This window comes from Heterodontus francisci, chromosome 19, assembly GCF_036365525.1.
Source record: "Heterodontus francisci isolate sHetFra1 chromosome 19, sHetFra1.hap1, whole genome shotgun sequence".
In the NCBI taxonomy this organism is placed as follows: domain Eukaryota; kingdom Metazoa; phylum Chordata; class Chondrichthyes; order Heterodontiformes; family Heterodontidae; genus Heterodontus; species Heterodontus francisci.
The window spans coordinates 71687591-71703225 of NC_090389.1; the positions used below are offsets into that span (position 1 = coordinate 71687591).

General features: G+C 40.9%; 2 protein-coding genes across 6 annotated transcripts in view; one reads left to right on the forward strand and one right to left on the reverse strand.

Moving 5' to 3' along the window:
* Positions 1-8090, reverse strand: part of glt8d1 (glycosyltransferase 8 domain containing 1) — a 30472-nt gene extending 22382 nt beyond the window's left edge. Inside the window, exons 1-3 of one of the 5 annotated variants that reach the window (XM_068051921.1) lie at positions 7873-7966; positions 6658-6830; positions 5789-5912 (exon numbers count right to left, since the gene is read on the reverse strand). The gene's annotated coding sequence lies outside the window, so the exon portion shown is untranslated. Of the gene's footprint in view, positions 1-5788; positions 5913-6657; positions 6831-7872; positions 7973-8069 lie in introns of those variants that run through there. The other 4 variants (XM_068051923.1, XM_068051922.1, XM_068051924.1 and 1 more) reach the window with 4 other exon arrangements.
* Positions 8091-8147: 57 nt separating this feature from the next.
* On the forward strand, positions 8148-14133 carry spcs1 (signal peptidase complex subunit 1). The gene is made up of 4 exons (XM_068051925.1): positions 8148-8324; positions 13197-13256; positions 13333-13419; positions 13943-14133. Exons 1-4 carry the CDS (start codon positions 8289-8291, stop codon positions 14057-14059), a joined length of 300 nt encoding a protein of 99 aa, XP_067908026.1. The 5' UTR covers positions 8148-8288; the 3' UTR covers positions 14060-14133.
* The last annotated feature ends 1502 nt before the right edge of the window (positions 14134-15635 follow it).

Below are 15635 nucleotides of genomic sequence, written 5' to 3' on the forward strand. Positions count from 1 at the left end.
AGCTCACATTTTCATTTGAAAATAAAACTACTTTACAGAACTACTGAAGTCATCTAATATTCAAAGATTACAATTTGATCGCTCACACACATCATTTGTCTAGTTATTTAACTTATTAATAGATTTGCTACTCCATCTGAAGCACATATGCAGAAACGTCATAGGTTATGATGGCGTAGAAAACAAATGATCAAATATCAGAAATAAGAATGCATTGCCTGCTATGTTCAACTAGATGACTGGCCTTGCAAACTATATACTGGAGATTGGCTAGTCTCCTGAAAAGTTAATTCTTAAACATTGCAGAAAATTTGAAACAAAAGATGTGGAAACACTCTTCAGATCAATCAGAAATTCAGTGGCGAGAGCAGAAAACTTCTTTGTTCACTCTACAGAATGTTGATTGACCTGGAGAATGTTTTCAGCATTTTCTATCTTTATTTCAGATTTCCAGCTTCTGCGGTTTTCTGCTTTATTCAGAAAATTTGAATTGAGTTTTTTTTATATGGAACTCTTCAAATCATTGTATCTTGCTTGCATTATCTTCTGTGCATAGCCATTTTACTGCACCTCATTTACCTCCCCTCACTTACATTCAATATTCACTCATTACGAGCCCTTTTGCAGATGTAACATGATCGAATAATGCTCATATACACAATTAGGCAATAAAATAAAAATTCCCTGATACCAGCATAAGCCTTCTCTACCTCCCCCTCCACCCACCTTTCGGCAACACATCATTAACAGAATAATAAAACAAAGTGACTCCTGACAACGCAGCAGCCCGCTGACGTCATCAGAGTGCGCCAAGCTGTGCACATGTGCAGCTGCATCATGCCAGGACTAAATTGCACATGCACGGGATGATGTCATTGCGCATCCGCACCTGGTCCAACTTCGCGCTGCGCGATAAAGCGCCATCGGGTATCCAGCCCTCCACTTGGCTGGAGGAAGCGGCTGAATGGGAGACTTTGAGGCTGCAGCTCTTACCCCTCGGCAACTTGACGTTTCCTCCCTTCAGCCACTTGCTCCAGACCTCGCTGCTCCCCACCCCACCACTCCCTTGGTCAATTGTTCCTCGCTTTGCAACACACTGCTCTCCGGCCGCTCGCTCCCCGCCGGCCCCCTCCAGCCGCTAGCTCTAGGTGGCGCTGCTTCCCTCCTCTCGGACACTCGCTCCTACGTTGCCTTGTCACCCCTTGTGGCCTGCCTTGCTTCTTCGGGCAGCGCGTGGAGAATGATGAAACGTGGGAACAAGTGGCTGAGAGGAGGGAAGTGGCGCCGCATATAACTAGTGGTTGTGGGGGGGGCCAAAGGACTGGAGAGTGGGGTGGCACGAGTAGGGAACAATCGGCCAGGGAAGTTGGGGGGTGGGGGGAGAGCAGTAAGGTCTGGAGTGAGCGGCTGGGGTGGGGCAGGGAGAAGCAGCCGGTGGGGAGCAGGGGGAGAAAGCAGCTGATGGGGTGGAGAGGGAGAAAGCAAGTTGCTGGGAGGGGGGGGTGGGGGAAGAAAGAGGGGCCAGTCAGACGGGAGCTAGTAGCTGCGTTCGGGGGAAATAAGTCCTAGTCAGTCATATAAACGAATCACAATAACGAATTGGCAACACATTTTAAATTCTGCCCGATTTTCTTTTCCACTGATCGGGGTGCCAATTCACTATCTTCCAATGGAAATTCAATCATAAAATTCCTTTTGTATTTAATAAGATTAGTGGAATATTAAATGGTTCTAAGGATTACAGTTAGTATCCTATAATTACATAATAGCATATTACGGGGCTCCCATCCAAATTAATGCAAGGTTAGTTTGCTAGAACAATCTAGCCATGAGCTTTTCCTGTGATAAATTGAACAGCGCCATCTTTAATCCTGGCAGCTGTCTGAACGTCACAGACACTGACGTTCCAGTTGAAGAGCCTGCATTTGCGCATGTGCAAGTACTGCACCACCTCGTGGTTTCATTGTCAGCAAATGCAGCCATAATAAAAATTTGTAAAGGGCACAAAATGAGTGGAGAAAAAAATGTTAGAACAGCAAGAGAGCAAAAATGCTAACGAACAGAGTAAAATTTTTAAAAACACATGGCTCGAGTAGAGAACATATAGTCCCGTCTATCAGAACCCGGAGTACTAATGAAAGGTCACAGACCTGAAACATTAACTCTGCTTCTCTCTCCACAGATGCTGCCTGACCTGCTGAGTTATTTCCAGCACTTTGTTTTTATTTCAGATTTCCAGCATCTGCACTATTTTGCTTTTATTATGCCAGGGAATCAACCCTGGTTCAATGAGGAGTGCAGGTGAGCATGCCAGGAGCAGCACAAGGCATATCTAAAAATGAGATGCCAACCTGGTGAAACCACAACACATAATTATATGCGTGCTGAACAGCAGAAGCAGCATGCGCAAGCGATAGACAGAGCAAAGCCATCCCACAACCAATAGATCAGAGCTTTGCAGTCCTGCCACATTCGGTTGTGAAGGGTGGTGGACAATTAAATCCTCAGTGATGGGGGAGCCCGGTACGTCAATGCAAAAGACAAGGCTGAAACATTTGCAACCATCTTCAGCCAGAAATACTGAATCGATTATCCACCTTGGCCTCCTCCTGAGGTCCCCATCATCATAGATGCAAGTCTTTAGCCAATTCGATTCACTCCATGTGATATCAAGAAATGGCTGAAGGTACTGGATTCAGCAAAAACTATTGGCCCAGTCAACATTCCGGCTCTGGTACTGAAGACTTGTGCTCCAGAACTAGCCAAGCTGTTCCAGTACAGCTACAACACTGGATTCTACCCGACAATGTGGAAAATTGCCCAGGTATGTCCTGCCCACAAAAAGCAGGACAAATCCAATACGGTCAATTACCGCCCCATCAGTGTACTCTCAAATCATCAGCAAGGTGAAGGAAGGTGTCATTGACCGTTCTATCAAGTGTCAGTTACTCAGCAACAATCTGCTCACTGATGTTCGGTTTGAGTTCCGCTAGGGCCACTTGGCTCCAGAACTCATTACAACCTTGGTCTAAACATGGAAAAAAGAGCTGAATTCCAGAGGTGAGGTGAGAGTGATTGCCCTTGATATCAAGGCAGCATTTGACAGAGCCCTAGCAAAACTGAAGACAATGGGAATCAGGGGGAAAACTCTCCACTGGTTGGAGGCATACCTAGCACAAATGATGATCGTGGTTGTTGCAGGTCAACGGTCTCAGCCTCAGGACATCACTGCAGCAGTTCCTCAGGGTAGTGTCCTCGGTCCAACCATCTTCAGTTGCTACATCAATGACCTTCCCTCCATCATAAGGTCAGAAGTGGGGGATGCTCACTGATGATTGCACAGTGTTCAGTAGCACTCACGACTCCTCAGATACTGAAGCAGTCCGTGCCTGCGTGCAGCAAGACCTGGTCAACATTCAGGCTTGGACTGATAAGTGGCAAGTAACTCATGCCACACAAGTGTCAGGCAATGACGATCTCCAACAAGAGATGCTGGAGATGTTCAACGGCATTATCGTCGCTGAATCACCCACCATCAACAGTCTGTGAGTTACCATTGTTACAACCGACCGCTCCAGTCAAAGCCCCCAATCAAAATATACGATTCTGATTGTGGTGGGGCTAACGCACTGTTAATTCAATCCCATCGCTTCACAGATCAGCTAACATATCATTTAAAACTTTCCAAATTAAAGAAAGACCCAATCAAATTGTACCATCTATTAACCCCCGAATGAGGCTAACCAAACCAGGTGTCTTTAAATCAATAAATTAACTCTTTAATTAGAAGAACTAAATTCTTAAACACTATGAACATTTAAAAATTGGAAAAAAATACAGTCCTTGCAAATTTACAGTCCAATGTTGCTTGAAGTCCTCACAGGATGTTGCTCGAAATCCTCACAGGACGTTGCTTTCCTTCTCCAGCGAATTTCAACAATTAACGACTTGCAAACACTTTCAACAGAATCAATCTGACTTTAGTGTTTTTGAGGGATAAAAGATTGTCCCAGTCTAACTTCCCTTTCTTCAATTTAAATTACCAGAGATCCCTGTTTTGGCTTGATGTTTTTAGAATTTTGAGAGATAATAATTAAACAGACTAAATTCCTATTCCTTCAGTTTAAATGGTTGAGAGCTCTTTTTCCAGGTGCTATCATCACAGCTGTGTTTTCTGTCTGTGTCTGTTAGAACAAACTGTCTTCAACTACTAAGCCAGTTCAAAACAGAACTGTAACAAATGTATCGCATCAGACTCACTCACAGCGGCTACATCTATGGTAACGAGAATGCACCCTTTCAATCGCAGTCTCTAAATGGCTGTTTCTAACGGCAACCGAAAATGCACCTTTTTATAACTCCTGAGGCTTGCCAGCTCTTAAAGCAATACTGATCCCTTGCATGCCTGAAAGGCAAATTGCATATTCCTGAAAAAACTACAGGACCGTGACACCATTGACCAGAAACTTAACTGGACCAGCCACATAAATACTGTGGCTACAACAGCCAGTCAGAGTCTGGGAATTCTACAGTGAGTGAATCACCACCTGACTCCGCGAAGCCTGACCACCACCTACAAGGCACAAATCAGGAGGGTGATGGAATACTCTTCACTTGGCTGCATGAGTGCAGCTCCAATAACACTCAAAAAGCTCGACACCATCCCGCTTGATCAGCACTCCAGCCACCTTAAAAACATTCATTCCATACACAATCGGCGCACAGTAACAGCAGTGTGTGCCATCTCCAAGATGCAATTCAGCAACTCGCCAAGCCTCCTTTGACAGCACCTCCAAACCCACAACCTCTACCACCTAGAGGGACAAGGGCAGCAGATGCTTGGCAACACCACTACCTGCATGTTCCCCTGCAAGTCACGCACCATCCTGACTTGAAACTATATCGCTGTTCCCTCACTGCTACTGGGTTAAAATCATGGAACCCCCTTCCAAACAGCACTGTGGGTGTACGAACACCATATGGACTGCAGTTGTTCAAGAATGCAGCTCACCATCACCTTCTCAAGGGCAATCAGGGATGGGCAACAAACGTCCGCTTTGCCAGAGATGTTCACATCCCATGAACTAATTAAAAAACGGTAGAGAGAGAATGCTCCGAGGAAGATTTATAGCAGAGAGACAGAAAATAAATTGCAGGGCAGTGAAGAAGAATGAATGAGGAGAGAAATTCACTACATTATAACATCGACGACCCTCAAAATTACTTCATTTGCAAAATAAGGAAAACTGAAACGTGCCAAGAACTACTGACCCTCTGTACTACAAAACCTCAGAATCCCAACAGTATACACAACTGTGCCTCCAAGCCCAACTTTTCAGTGTTGCCAAAACCTCAAAGCACCCCAATTCCTAGGACATTAACCACAGTACTACCAGAACCACTCATGCAGTACTGCAAACCTCTCAAAGCCTGTCCCAGTTCTATAAAACTACAAGACCCCCCAAGACCATTCTGCCAAATCTCAGGTCCACTTACACCAGTGCAATGTATGTAAACTCAGGAATCCCCCGCCCCTTCCCAGTCCAGCTAAACCCATAAGGCCTTTCTCCCTACTGTGCTGCTAAACACTAGGGAACTACCTGGTACATCCAGTCTACTACATTTCTGTGCATCTTGGGCTTTGCAATTGCCAAAAGATATAAAAATTTGAGTACATAGCTCAAGCAATGCATATATAATAATCCAAAGTATATATAAAAAAGCACAAGGTCACTGATTTACGCTTTTCACAGAAAAAGGGAGTCACAACATTCAATCCTCAAAACACCTGTAAAAATTCTAGAATACTATGCATGGGTGGGTCCAGAAGTGGATGGTCTGGGGATTTGCAACATGGGATGCTTTGAAGTTTTGACAGCACTGAAAGGTTGGTGGAAATACTCTGGCAGCAGCTGTGGAGAGAGAAAAACAGGTTTAATGTTTCAGGTCTATAATGTTACCTCTGTTTTTGTCTCTTCACAGATGCTGCTAGACTTACTGTGTATTTCCAGCATTTTGTTTTTATTTCACATTTCCAGCATCTGCAGTACTTTGCTTTTGTACTGAAAGGGGCCTTGCTGTAATCAAATTGGTTGCTATGTTTACTTATGTAGATGTCAGCATGGCTCAGTGATAACACTCTCACCTCAATCAGAAAATCATGGGATCCAGCCCCATTCCATAGCCTTGAGTAAATGTTCTTCTGTGCAGTACTGAGGGGGGTACACTCTTGTAGGTGCTGTCTTTCAGATGAGCTGTTAAACTGAGGTTTTACCTACCCACTCAGGAAGACTTAAAAGAACCCATGGCAATGTTTGATAAAGAACAGAGAGCTCTCCTGGTGTCCATTTATCTCTCATCATTAAAAAGTTCTAACGAGAGGTCATCGACCTGAAAAGTTAACTCAGTTTCTCTCTCCACAGATGCTGAGTATGTCCAGCATTTTCTGTTTTTACTTCAGATTTCCAGCACCTGCAGTATTCTGCTTTTGCAACATTAGGAAGTATATATTTGGCCACATCCCATTGTTGTTTGTTGTTACGTTGCTGTGCGCATATGCTTCACTACATTATAACGGTGACTACCCTCAAAATTACTTCGTTCGCAAAAACCACAATCATTATAAACGATAAAATAAAATGATGAAAGGTAACTGACCTGAAACGTTAACTCTGCTTCTCTCTCCACAGATGCTGCCTGACCTGCTGAGTATTTCCAGCACTTTGTTTTTATTTTAGTATAGAAGATTCCATTGTCTGTCTCACTATAAACATTGCCACAGGAATTGTACATCTATCACTACAGCAAGACTTATGTTTTGTGAGGAAAGCCTGGATTAATGAAATTACATCATGATTTTTTTCTCAAAATACTCCATAGTAAACTTACAAACTGTAACATGACAAAATTTTCCAGTCAGCTTGAAAAATTGAATTTGAATTACTACAAAGGAAATAAAGATCAAGTTTCAGTTTTATGACTGTCAATTTTTTTGCTGAGGTGGTTCACAAAATTTGCTTTAAATAAAATTTTCAAGTAATGCTCCCACTGTATACATGGAATTGCTGTGGGCATTCATCATCTGATTGTTTATGGTTCACTGCAACTCTTTGTCTGACTCACTAACTCTTAATTTATCCAGATCAAATGTGCCTTTTGATTTAAGATTAATTTCCAATTGATAGGAAAGCCCTCATTAGGAAGCAATATGCCATAATCAAAAAACTCGCTCTATGTTCAGCCCTTTTCCTGCCCACTGCAAAGAATGCCAAGTTAACCCACATAGTTGACAACAGCCCATTAGCAGAAGTGATATTTTGAGTGCATAAAGTCCTTTATCACACAAACTGTAAACCTAATATAATCATTTTATCAAAGATGATATTTTGTTTATACAATCTTGGTGACAGCACAAACCCACAGCTATAATTGGGTTTATTGCCTGCTGTCACAGCACTGGCTTTTAAACATACTTTCCTCACACAACCAATATTTAAAATCAATTTAGAGCAATGGAAAAAGGTCATTTTGAATCCTAATTATTTTGGGAGGAAAACTCGCACATAACTGAGTATCTTAAGGAAAGTACGAGACTGAATGAAAACATAATAAGAAACCATGACTATTGGAGGGATACACATACAGATATAACATGTTGCAGCTGGAAAAATAACTTGCCCCAGGCTAGGTGGTGAGAGCAACTCCATGTACACAGTGGGGACATTACTTGAGAACTTTACTTAAAGCAAATTTTGTTCATTTGAAAAGAGGAAAAAAGAAAATTAGTGGCTACAAGCGAACATGCCGAAGGAGACTAGAAAGCAATAAAGGCGGATATTAACACTTTAAACAAGTAGTGCTGAGAAGCTTTACCTGTATCACGAGAAAGCCACTAAGTTTAAATTAACAGCAGCCAACTGCCAACTCAACACAAGAGAGCAGGCCGTCCTTTACCATTTCAGACGTCCAACTCACTGCCTGAATCGCTTATAGCCTTCAAAATAAAACACAACACATGTGATAAAATACCACTCCAGATTTATCATACGTGAGGAGTTGCCGATAATTACATTTTCTTGAAACCTCCTGGCATGGCGATTCTGTGTCGGCAGCTGTTAGGCAGGCCCACTCCACTGGTTGCTAAGGCGAGGGGTCCTGGCAAAAGTGATTGCGTAGCCTTAAGGTAGCAGAGGCAAAGCTTCTGGGAAACTCAAGCGTGGTTGGGTGTGAGTATTCGAGTTGCATAGGAAGAGTGGCTGCCATAGGGACAACGGATCGCAGCTTCTAAGATGCTTTCCTACCTGAAGTCGTTCCCTACCCACATGGTAAGCGGGAGTCAGCGCATTGTGGGCCTCGGGGAGGAAGGTGACTCCTCTCCCAGCAAGTTGATCCACCCTGCTGGATACTCAACTGCTTGTTGGAGCGGAGACATGGTGGTTGGGAAGCTCAGATTCGCAGCTTCTTCCAAACACCTTAGCGATTTGGAGAGAGGACTTAGCCGGTGTTAAAGCTTTCACCCTTTTGGATGCGTTGTCTACCTTCCCCTTAAAGATGCATGTGAGGATCGGCTGTACGTACGAACATACGAATTAGGAGCAGGAGTAGGCCATTCGGTCCTTTGAGCCTGTTCCGCCATTCAATAAGTTCATGGCTGAATTGATTACTCCACATTTCCACTTACTCTTGATAACCTTCCAGTCCTTTGCTTATCAAGAATCCATCTACCTCTGCCTTAAAAATATTCAAAGACTCTGCTTCCACTGCCTTTTGAGGAAGAGAATTCTAAAGACTCACAACCCTCTGAGAAAAAATTTCTCCTCATCTCATCTTAAATGGGCGACCCCTTATATTTAAACAGTGACTCCTAGTTCTAGATTCTCCCACAAGAGGAAACATCCTTTCCACATCCACCCTGTCAAGACACCTCAGGATCTTATATGTTTCAATCAAGTCGCCTCTTACTTTTCTAAATTCCAGCGGTTACAAGCCGAGCTTGCCCAATTTTTCCTTGAGATAGCCTGCCCATTCCAGGTATTAGTCTAGTAAACCTTCTCTGTACTGTCTCCAATGTCTTTACATCCTTAAATAAGGAGACCAGTACTGTACACAGTACTCTAGATGTGGTCTCACCAATGCCCTGTATAGCTGAAGCATAACCTCCTGACCTTTGTATTCAATTCCCCTCGCAATAAATGATAACATTCTAGTAGCTTTCCTAATTATGTGCTGCACCTGCAAACGAACCTTTTGTGATTCATGCGCTAGGACACCCAGATTCCTCTGCATCTGAGCTCTGCAATCTCTCACCATTTAGATAATATGCTTATTTTTTATTTTTCCTGCCAAAGTGGGCAATTTCCCACATTATACTCCATTTGCCAGGTCTTTGTCCACTCACTTAACCTATCTATATCCCTTTGTAGCCCCATTATGTCCTCTTCACAAGTTTCTTTCATACCTATCTTTGTGTCATTAGCAAATTTAGCAACCATTCCTTCGGTCCCTTCATCTAAGTCATTCATATAAATTGTAAAAAGTTGAGCTGTGGGTAGCACACTCACTTCTGAGTCAGTAGGTTGTGGGTTCATGTTCCACTCCAGGACTTGAGCACAGAAATCAAGGCTGACACTCCAGTGCATAACTGAGGGAGTGCTGCATTGTTGGAGGTGCCATCTGTTGGAGGTGCCACCCTGTCTGCCCTCTCAAGTGAATGTAAATGAACCTATGGCACTATTTTGAAGAGGAACAAGGGAGTTATCCATGGTGTCCTGGCCAATATTTATCCCTCGAGCAACATCACAAAAATAGATTATTCAGGTCATTATCACATTATTTGCGGGAGCTTGCTGTGCAAAGGTTTGCTGTTGTGTTTCAACAGTGACTACACTTCAAGAAAGTACTTCGGCTGTAATGTGCTTTGGGACATCTGGTGGTCGTGAAAGGTGTTATATAAATACAAGTCTTTCATTCAAAGGGAAGCTGGATAAGGTGATGAGGGAGAAAGGAATCAGATATGCAGATAAGGTGAGATTAGGTAGGGTAGGAGGAGGATAATATGGAACATTAATACTGGCGTAGACCAGCTCATCTGAATGATTTGTTTCTGTACTGTAAATTCTTAAGTAAATGCAGAGCAATTGCCTTCTAATAGATTGAAAGTGTAACTAGGGTAAGGCCTGTCAACATTGAATGTACAGATTAATGATTAGCTTGGAGCTCCTCCTTCAACCATTTAGGATGATATGATGACTGCTGTACCACTAATATTTTATAATAGAGTGCAACAGCAGTAACTGAGTATAATTTGGGGGTGCAGCTAATCTGAACTGTGCAGGATGAGGCAATGGGAAAGTGGACCATGGTTTTATCTCTTACAATTATACAATAAAAGGATGGGAAAAGACCACCTGCTCAGTGCATGTCAGAACATGGTACTTATTTGAACACTATAATACAGCCTGTCTGTATCCTTTCTGTGACAGGTGCAGAAATGAGAATCTAGGCTGAAAGTGTCAGGATGTGTGTCCCTTATTTGAGTCTAATTACCATCAACAAAATTTACAAATTTAAATTACTGAAAACTAACCTTTAAAACTAAACAAGTTCAAGTAAAGTGGTGTTTGAAAGCCCTGTAAAACAAATTATTTGAAGAATACCTTCACAAACAATGTAGATGTTGCATCTGCATGTTGAGGTGTCAGATTTACAATTAGTAACTGCAAGCTGAGTCTGAGGTGAAAATTTTATAAAGTGCAAATACCATAATTCTAAACTCAAAACAGTTAAATATGCATTTTATTTCCACTCATATGATTGCAATGATATAGCGTTCACTTTAGAGTTACAAAACTATTTTAATGCTTAGAAACAAAAGTTTACCAAGGTTACTCTATAAGTGCAATATTACATGACCAGTAATGTGATCAATTGGTGAATTATCTACCCATTGTGACTAATATTGTGAAGCTGGTTATTTCCTAGTATATAACATGGGTTTTAAACGTGCCTCAGCTTAGAGGGGAAATTACTGGGACTGAACTGCTGGGAAGAGAAATGGTTTTATGCATGTTATACTTTGAATTTATAACAGGATGTAAACACCATTTATTTTTTATCAACTGCTGACATGAATGTTGGTGTCTACAATATATTGTTCCCTTTCATATCATCACTGGATTGAACTTCATAATATCATATGACGGGGATGCTACAAAAAACTGCCTCTGCTAGTAATTTTAAAATTCTTAATCTCCCATTGTCTTGGTAATGGTAAATTAAATGTTTCACTGTTATTACAGGAACATTATACAATATAAATTAGTGTGTGTCCCTTTTAATGCGAGAAGGTCCAATTGTTGCTCATTTTTGAATAGTGGATTCAATTGCAGGGCAGGTTGCAGACGAAAACCCCAGGTTTGTTTTAAAGCCTATTAACCAGTTGGAGACTATATGCTCTTGAAAGAGGGAACAGACAGAGCATTTTTAGGATTACTTTACATCAGTTAAAAAAGCTGACTGCAGAAGGTATTAAGTGTAAATTCTCCTATTTGTAAGATAAACTCTACAACTAGCTTCAAGCTGTTCAATTGTTTTTAGTTTGTTTTAACTAGGCCATGCTCTACTGCAACTCTTAAAAGTGTCAAGGTTGAGAGTCATGTGGGAAGAATGATCCGTTCAGATATGATTGAATAAATTTGCCTATGATTTAAGTGCATCAGAAATGAGAAATGCTTTGCAGTAATTTGTGGCATAAGATTTCTGACGTATCGATGCATTTGCAAAGGATATATGGACTGTGCAGTGGTTAGCACTGCAGCCTCACAGCTCCAGGGACCCGGGTTCGATTCTGGGTACTGCCTGTGCGGAGTTTGCAAGTTCTCCCTGTGACTGCGTGGGTTTTCGCCGGGTGCTCCGGTTTCCGCCCACAGCCAAAGACTTGCAGGTTGATAGGTAAATTGCCCCTAGTGTAGGTAGGTGGTAGAAAAATATGGGGGTAGTGTAGGGTTAGTATAAATGGGTGGTTGTTGGTTGGCACAGACTCGGTGGGCCGAAGGGCCTGTTTCAGTGCTGTATCTCTAAATAAATAAAATAGATGAAGCATGCAAAGTGTAAGGTATGTCTCTTGAAAACATTTAGCTTCTTTTACTCGTTCCTAGGATGTAGGCGTCATTAGCAACACCAATATTTGTTGCCCCTAATTGCCCTCGAGAAAGTGGTGATGAGCCTTCTTGAACCGCTGCAGTCCATCTGGTGTAGGTGCACCCCACTGTGCTGTTAGGAATCTGAGTTCCAGGTTTTTGACCCAGTGACAGCGAAGGAATGGCAATATAGCTCCAAGTCAGGATGGTGTGGCTTGGAAGGGAAATTGCAGGTGGTGTTTACTGCCCTTGTTCATCCAGGTGGTAGAGGTTGCGAGTTTGGAAGATGCTGTCGAAGGAGGCTTGGTGAGTTGTTGCAATGCATCTTGTATATGGTACACACTGTTGCCACTCTGCACTGGTGAAAAACTGTTAGCTATGTGATAGTAGAAGAAAATACCTACCAGTGTAAGGAAGTGAAATTGATGTTAGAAGAACTTAACATTGACTTAGTGCCTTTCACAATCTCAGGATGCCCCAAAGTGCTTTGTAATCAATAAAGTACTTTTGAAGTGTAGTCACTGTTGTAGGGAAATGCAGTAAGGTCCCACAAATGGCAATGAGCTAATGATAAGATAATCTATTTTTGATGGTGTCGTCTAAAGGATATACAGTGAACTGGACATAATTGCTGTTGAAATACATACACCTGCAACTAAAACTGCAGATGATTATTTGGTGGGGTGAAAATATGAGAAAAGTATGACCATTTTGTCCAATAAGGTTAAACACCACTAGTATAGTATAAGCAGTTTTTGTAATGTGGTTAGACAATTATTAATAAGCTGAGAACAAAATATTTGCATTGTGATCTAATTGTGTAAATCTCATCACCATAGAAATTGTTTAATAGATTCGACTTAATTTTTCATAATATAGTACTAAATGGACGATGAAAATAACTAAATGCACATTTTAAAACTAAGTTAAGCTGACTTGGAAAAATCTTACCAGTATGTCAGAAGTAAAATATACAATATACAGTGGCATTTGTTTTTAAGAGTACGTAATGCAGCTTTTTAATTTGCTTAATCTATATAATTCATTTTTTGTTTGTAGGACTACAAGGGACAACAATTAGCAGAGCAAACTTTTCAACGAGTAATTGTTGCATCTGCTGTAAGTATGTTTTTTGTAATAGAAAGAGACAATTTGGTCTTTGATTTGAAATTACAGTATTTATTTTCTTTGATAGATTATTGGCTTCATTTATGGTTACATGATTGAGCAGTTTGGATGGACTGTTTACATTGTTCTGGCTGGTTTTGCCATTTCATGCCTGGTAAGTTATAGAAACAATCTTCAAGTTACAGTTGTAATTACAGTGCTTATTTCACATTGATATAATTTAAAAAAAAAGAAGCAACTCATTTTGCCTCAAAGCAAAAATCCAAATTGATGGTTTTCAGTTCAATATACCCAACAAAAATGGTAATTTATCTGAAAGAAAAGCAAAATACTGCGGATGCTGGAAATTTGAAATAAAAACAAAGTGCTGGAAATACTCAGCAGGTCTGGCAGCATCTGTGGAGAGAGAAAAGCAGAGTTAGCGTTTCAGTTCTGTGACCTTTCATCAGAATCCAGGCCCTTTATATATATTTTTAGCTTGTGTACCAGCCACTACTGTGTTTTTTGTCTGCTACTGGTCAGACTATTTGGAAGCAAGTTAAAATAATCTTAAAAGTTTAACTTGTGTGTTTGCTATTTTAATTTACTGTATCAGTTCTGGTTGAATATTTTAATAATTCATGCAACAGTAGCTTGGTTTTCTGTTAACTCAGTAATCTAATTTTACATTTTTTCAGCTAACCCTTCCTCCGTGGCCTATGTACCGTAACCATCCACTGAATTGGCAACCAGAGGTACAGACTGAGGAGAAAAAGCAAACTGAGAGTGTCAAGAAACCAAAAAAGCATAAATAACATCAAATTATTCTGTATACAGCCACACATCCTGATTTTTATTTCATGACTTAATAAATGTTGCTGAATCAGAATGTATTGTGTTTACTAAGCCAGTTCATAGATTCATAGAATACAGCACAAAAGGTGGCCATTTAGCCTGTCATGTCTGTTGTGCAGTAATTATTTAGAGCATCGAGGTTTCCAATGACAGGAGAAGTGAAAACTGAATTCCACATTACATATTGTGTGTATTTTTTTCAGTAGGTTGTCTTTCCTTTCTTCCTCCATCCAGTTCATTACTGATGCTAGTCTTAGCAAACCTAATGTAGACTCTTTTTTTCTGCTGAAACTCAGCTGTGGGGGGACTAAATTTTAATTCCACTGCTGTAATGCATAGCATTACACTACACAGCTTCTTACCCTTGATACACTATAATTACCTTTTTAAAGTAATGGTCCCAGATGTCACATAGACAAAGGGTCCATATCTGCAGCATAAATTCAAGAACAATTTATTTCCAGTTTATACTAGTTGATCCCAGCTAGGGCTGCAGTACCTCATGTTAAGAAATGGAAAATTGGATCTAGTCTGGAAATGTTCATTTTGGTGCGGGGTGAGAATAGGATCTAGCTTGGGCGTGATACTCTCCAGACAGCCTACCAGCAATCATCGTGAAAGCTCATGTGAATAACCTCCATTTGGGTGAGATAACAGTGGACAGCTACTGCTCAAGAGAGGCTCCAGGAGGGACGGAAGAAAATGAAACTCCTACACAAGTACTTTCTAAGAGGAGGGACAATGTTATTTCAGAATAGGATGCAGAGTACATGTCTGAAGTTTCACCTTTCTCTTTAACACTAAAGTATTTGGCAAAAACTGGGATTTCTGATTCTGCTACTACTTTAGAAGGCCTTGATTTATAAAGATGTCTGTTAGCTGGTAGCATTGTAGAGTATAGTAACAATCTATACTTTTGGCTTGTTAACGGACTGAAATCAAACTTAATGCTTTGTCCCCCAGCCAAATGAGATGAGGTTCATCAATTGACTTGTAAAATAATGCTCCAACAGGAGGTTACTGTTGAGCTCATCTAGGAGCTGACACATTTTGAATGTTTGTAGTAAATAAGTTTTCAAAAACCTTTCAAGCGGTCATATTTTGCCAGCAAGTGAGTGACTCCCAATTACATTGGCCTGGACAACTATGGCACAGCTGAGATCAGAACTTACACTGTTTTGGAACCATGTGGACTTAGGGCAGCAGCAGCATGTCCAAATTATTTACCCATTGAAAAAATAACTACATTTCTCGTTCTGCATATGCCCAACTGGAAGGAACATAATGTTTTCCTTTATCTTTGTACAAGTTAAATTGGGCATTTAAGTGGAAAGTTTTTCATAAAGAATACTTAGATATTTTAATTTGCACTAAGAAAATTTTAATTTTTAACTGTAAATAGCTGAATTTAAACTTTGCATTAACTGTATACTGAAAGTTTATGTTGGAAACATCCATTAATATAAATTCACATCTTGTTAGTTGGAGGCAAGTTGCAGGGTTTTTCAGTAATGTAAATGAAAAATTGCATTTCAA

Excerpts from the sequence above, each read along its gene's own strand:
- spcs1 (XM_068051925.1), top strand. The coding sequence starts at position 8,289 with ATGCTTTCCTACCTGAAGTCGTTCCCTACCCACATG. Across the intron at positions 8,325-13,196 it reads AGTCGTTCCCTACCCACATG|GACTACAAGGGACAACAATT; the intron begins GTAAGCGGGAGT and ends TTTTGTTTGTAG. Across the intron at positions 13,420-13,942 it reads GTTTTGCCATTTCATGCCTG|CTAACCCTTCCTCCGTGGCC; the intron begins GTAAGTTATAGA and ends ACATTTTTTCAG.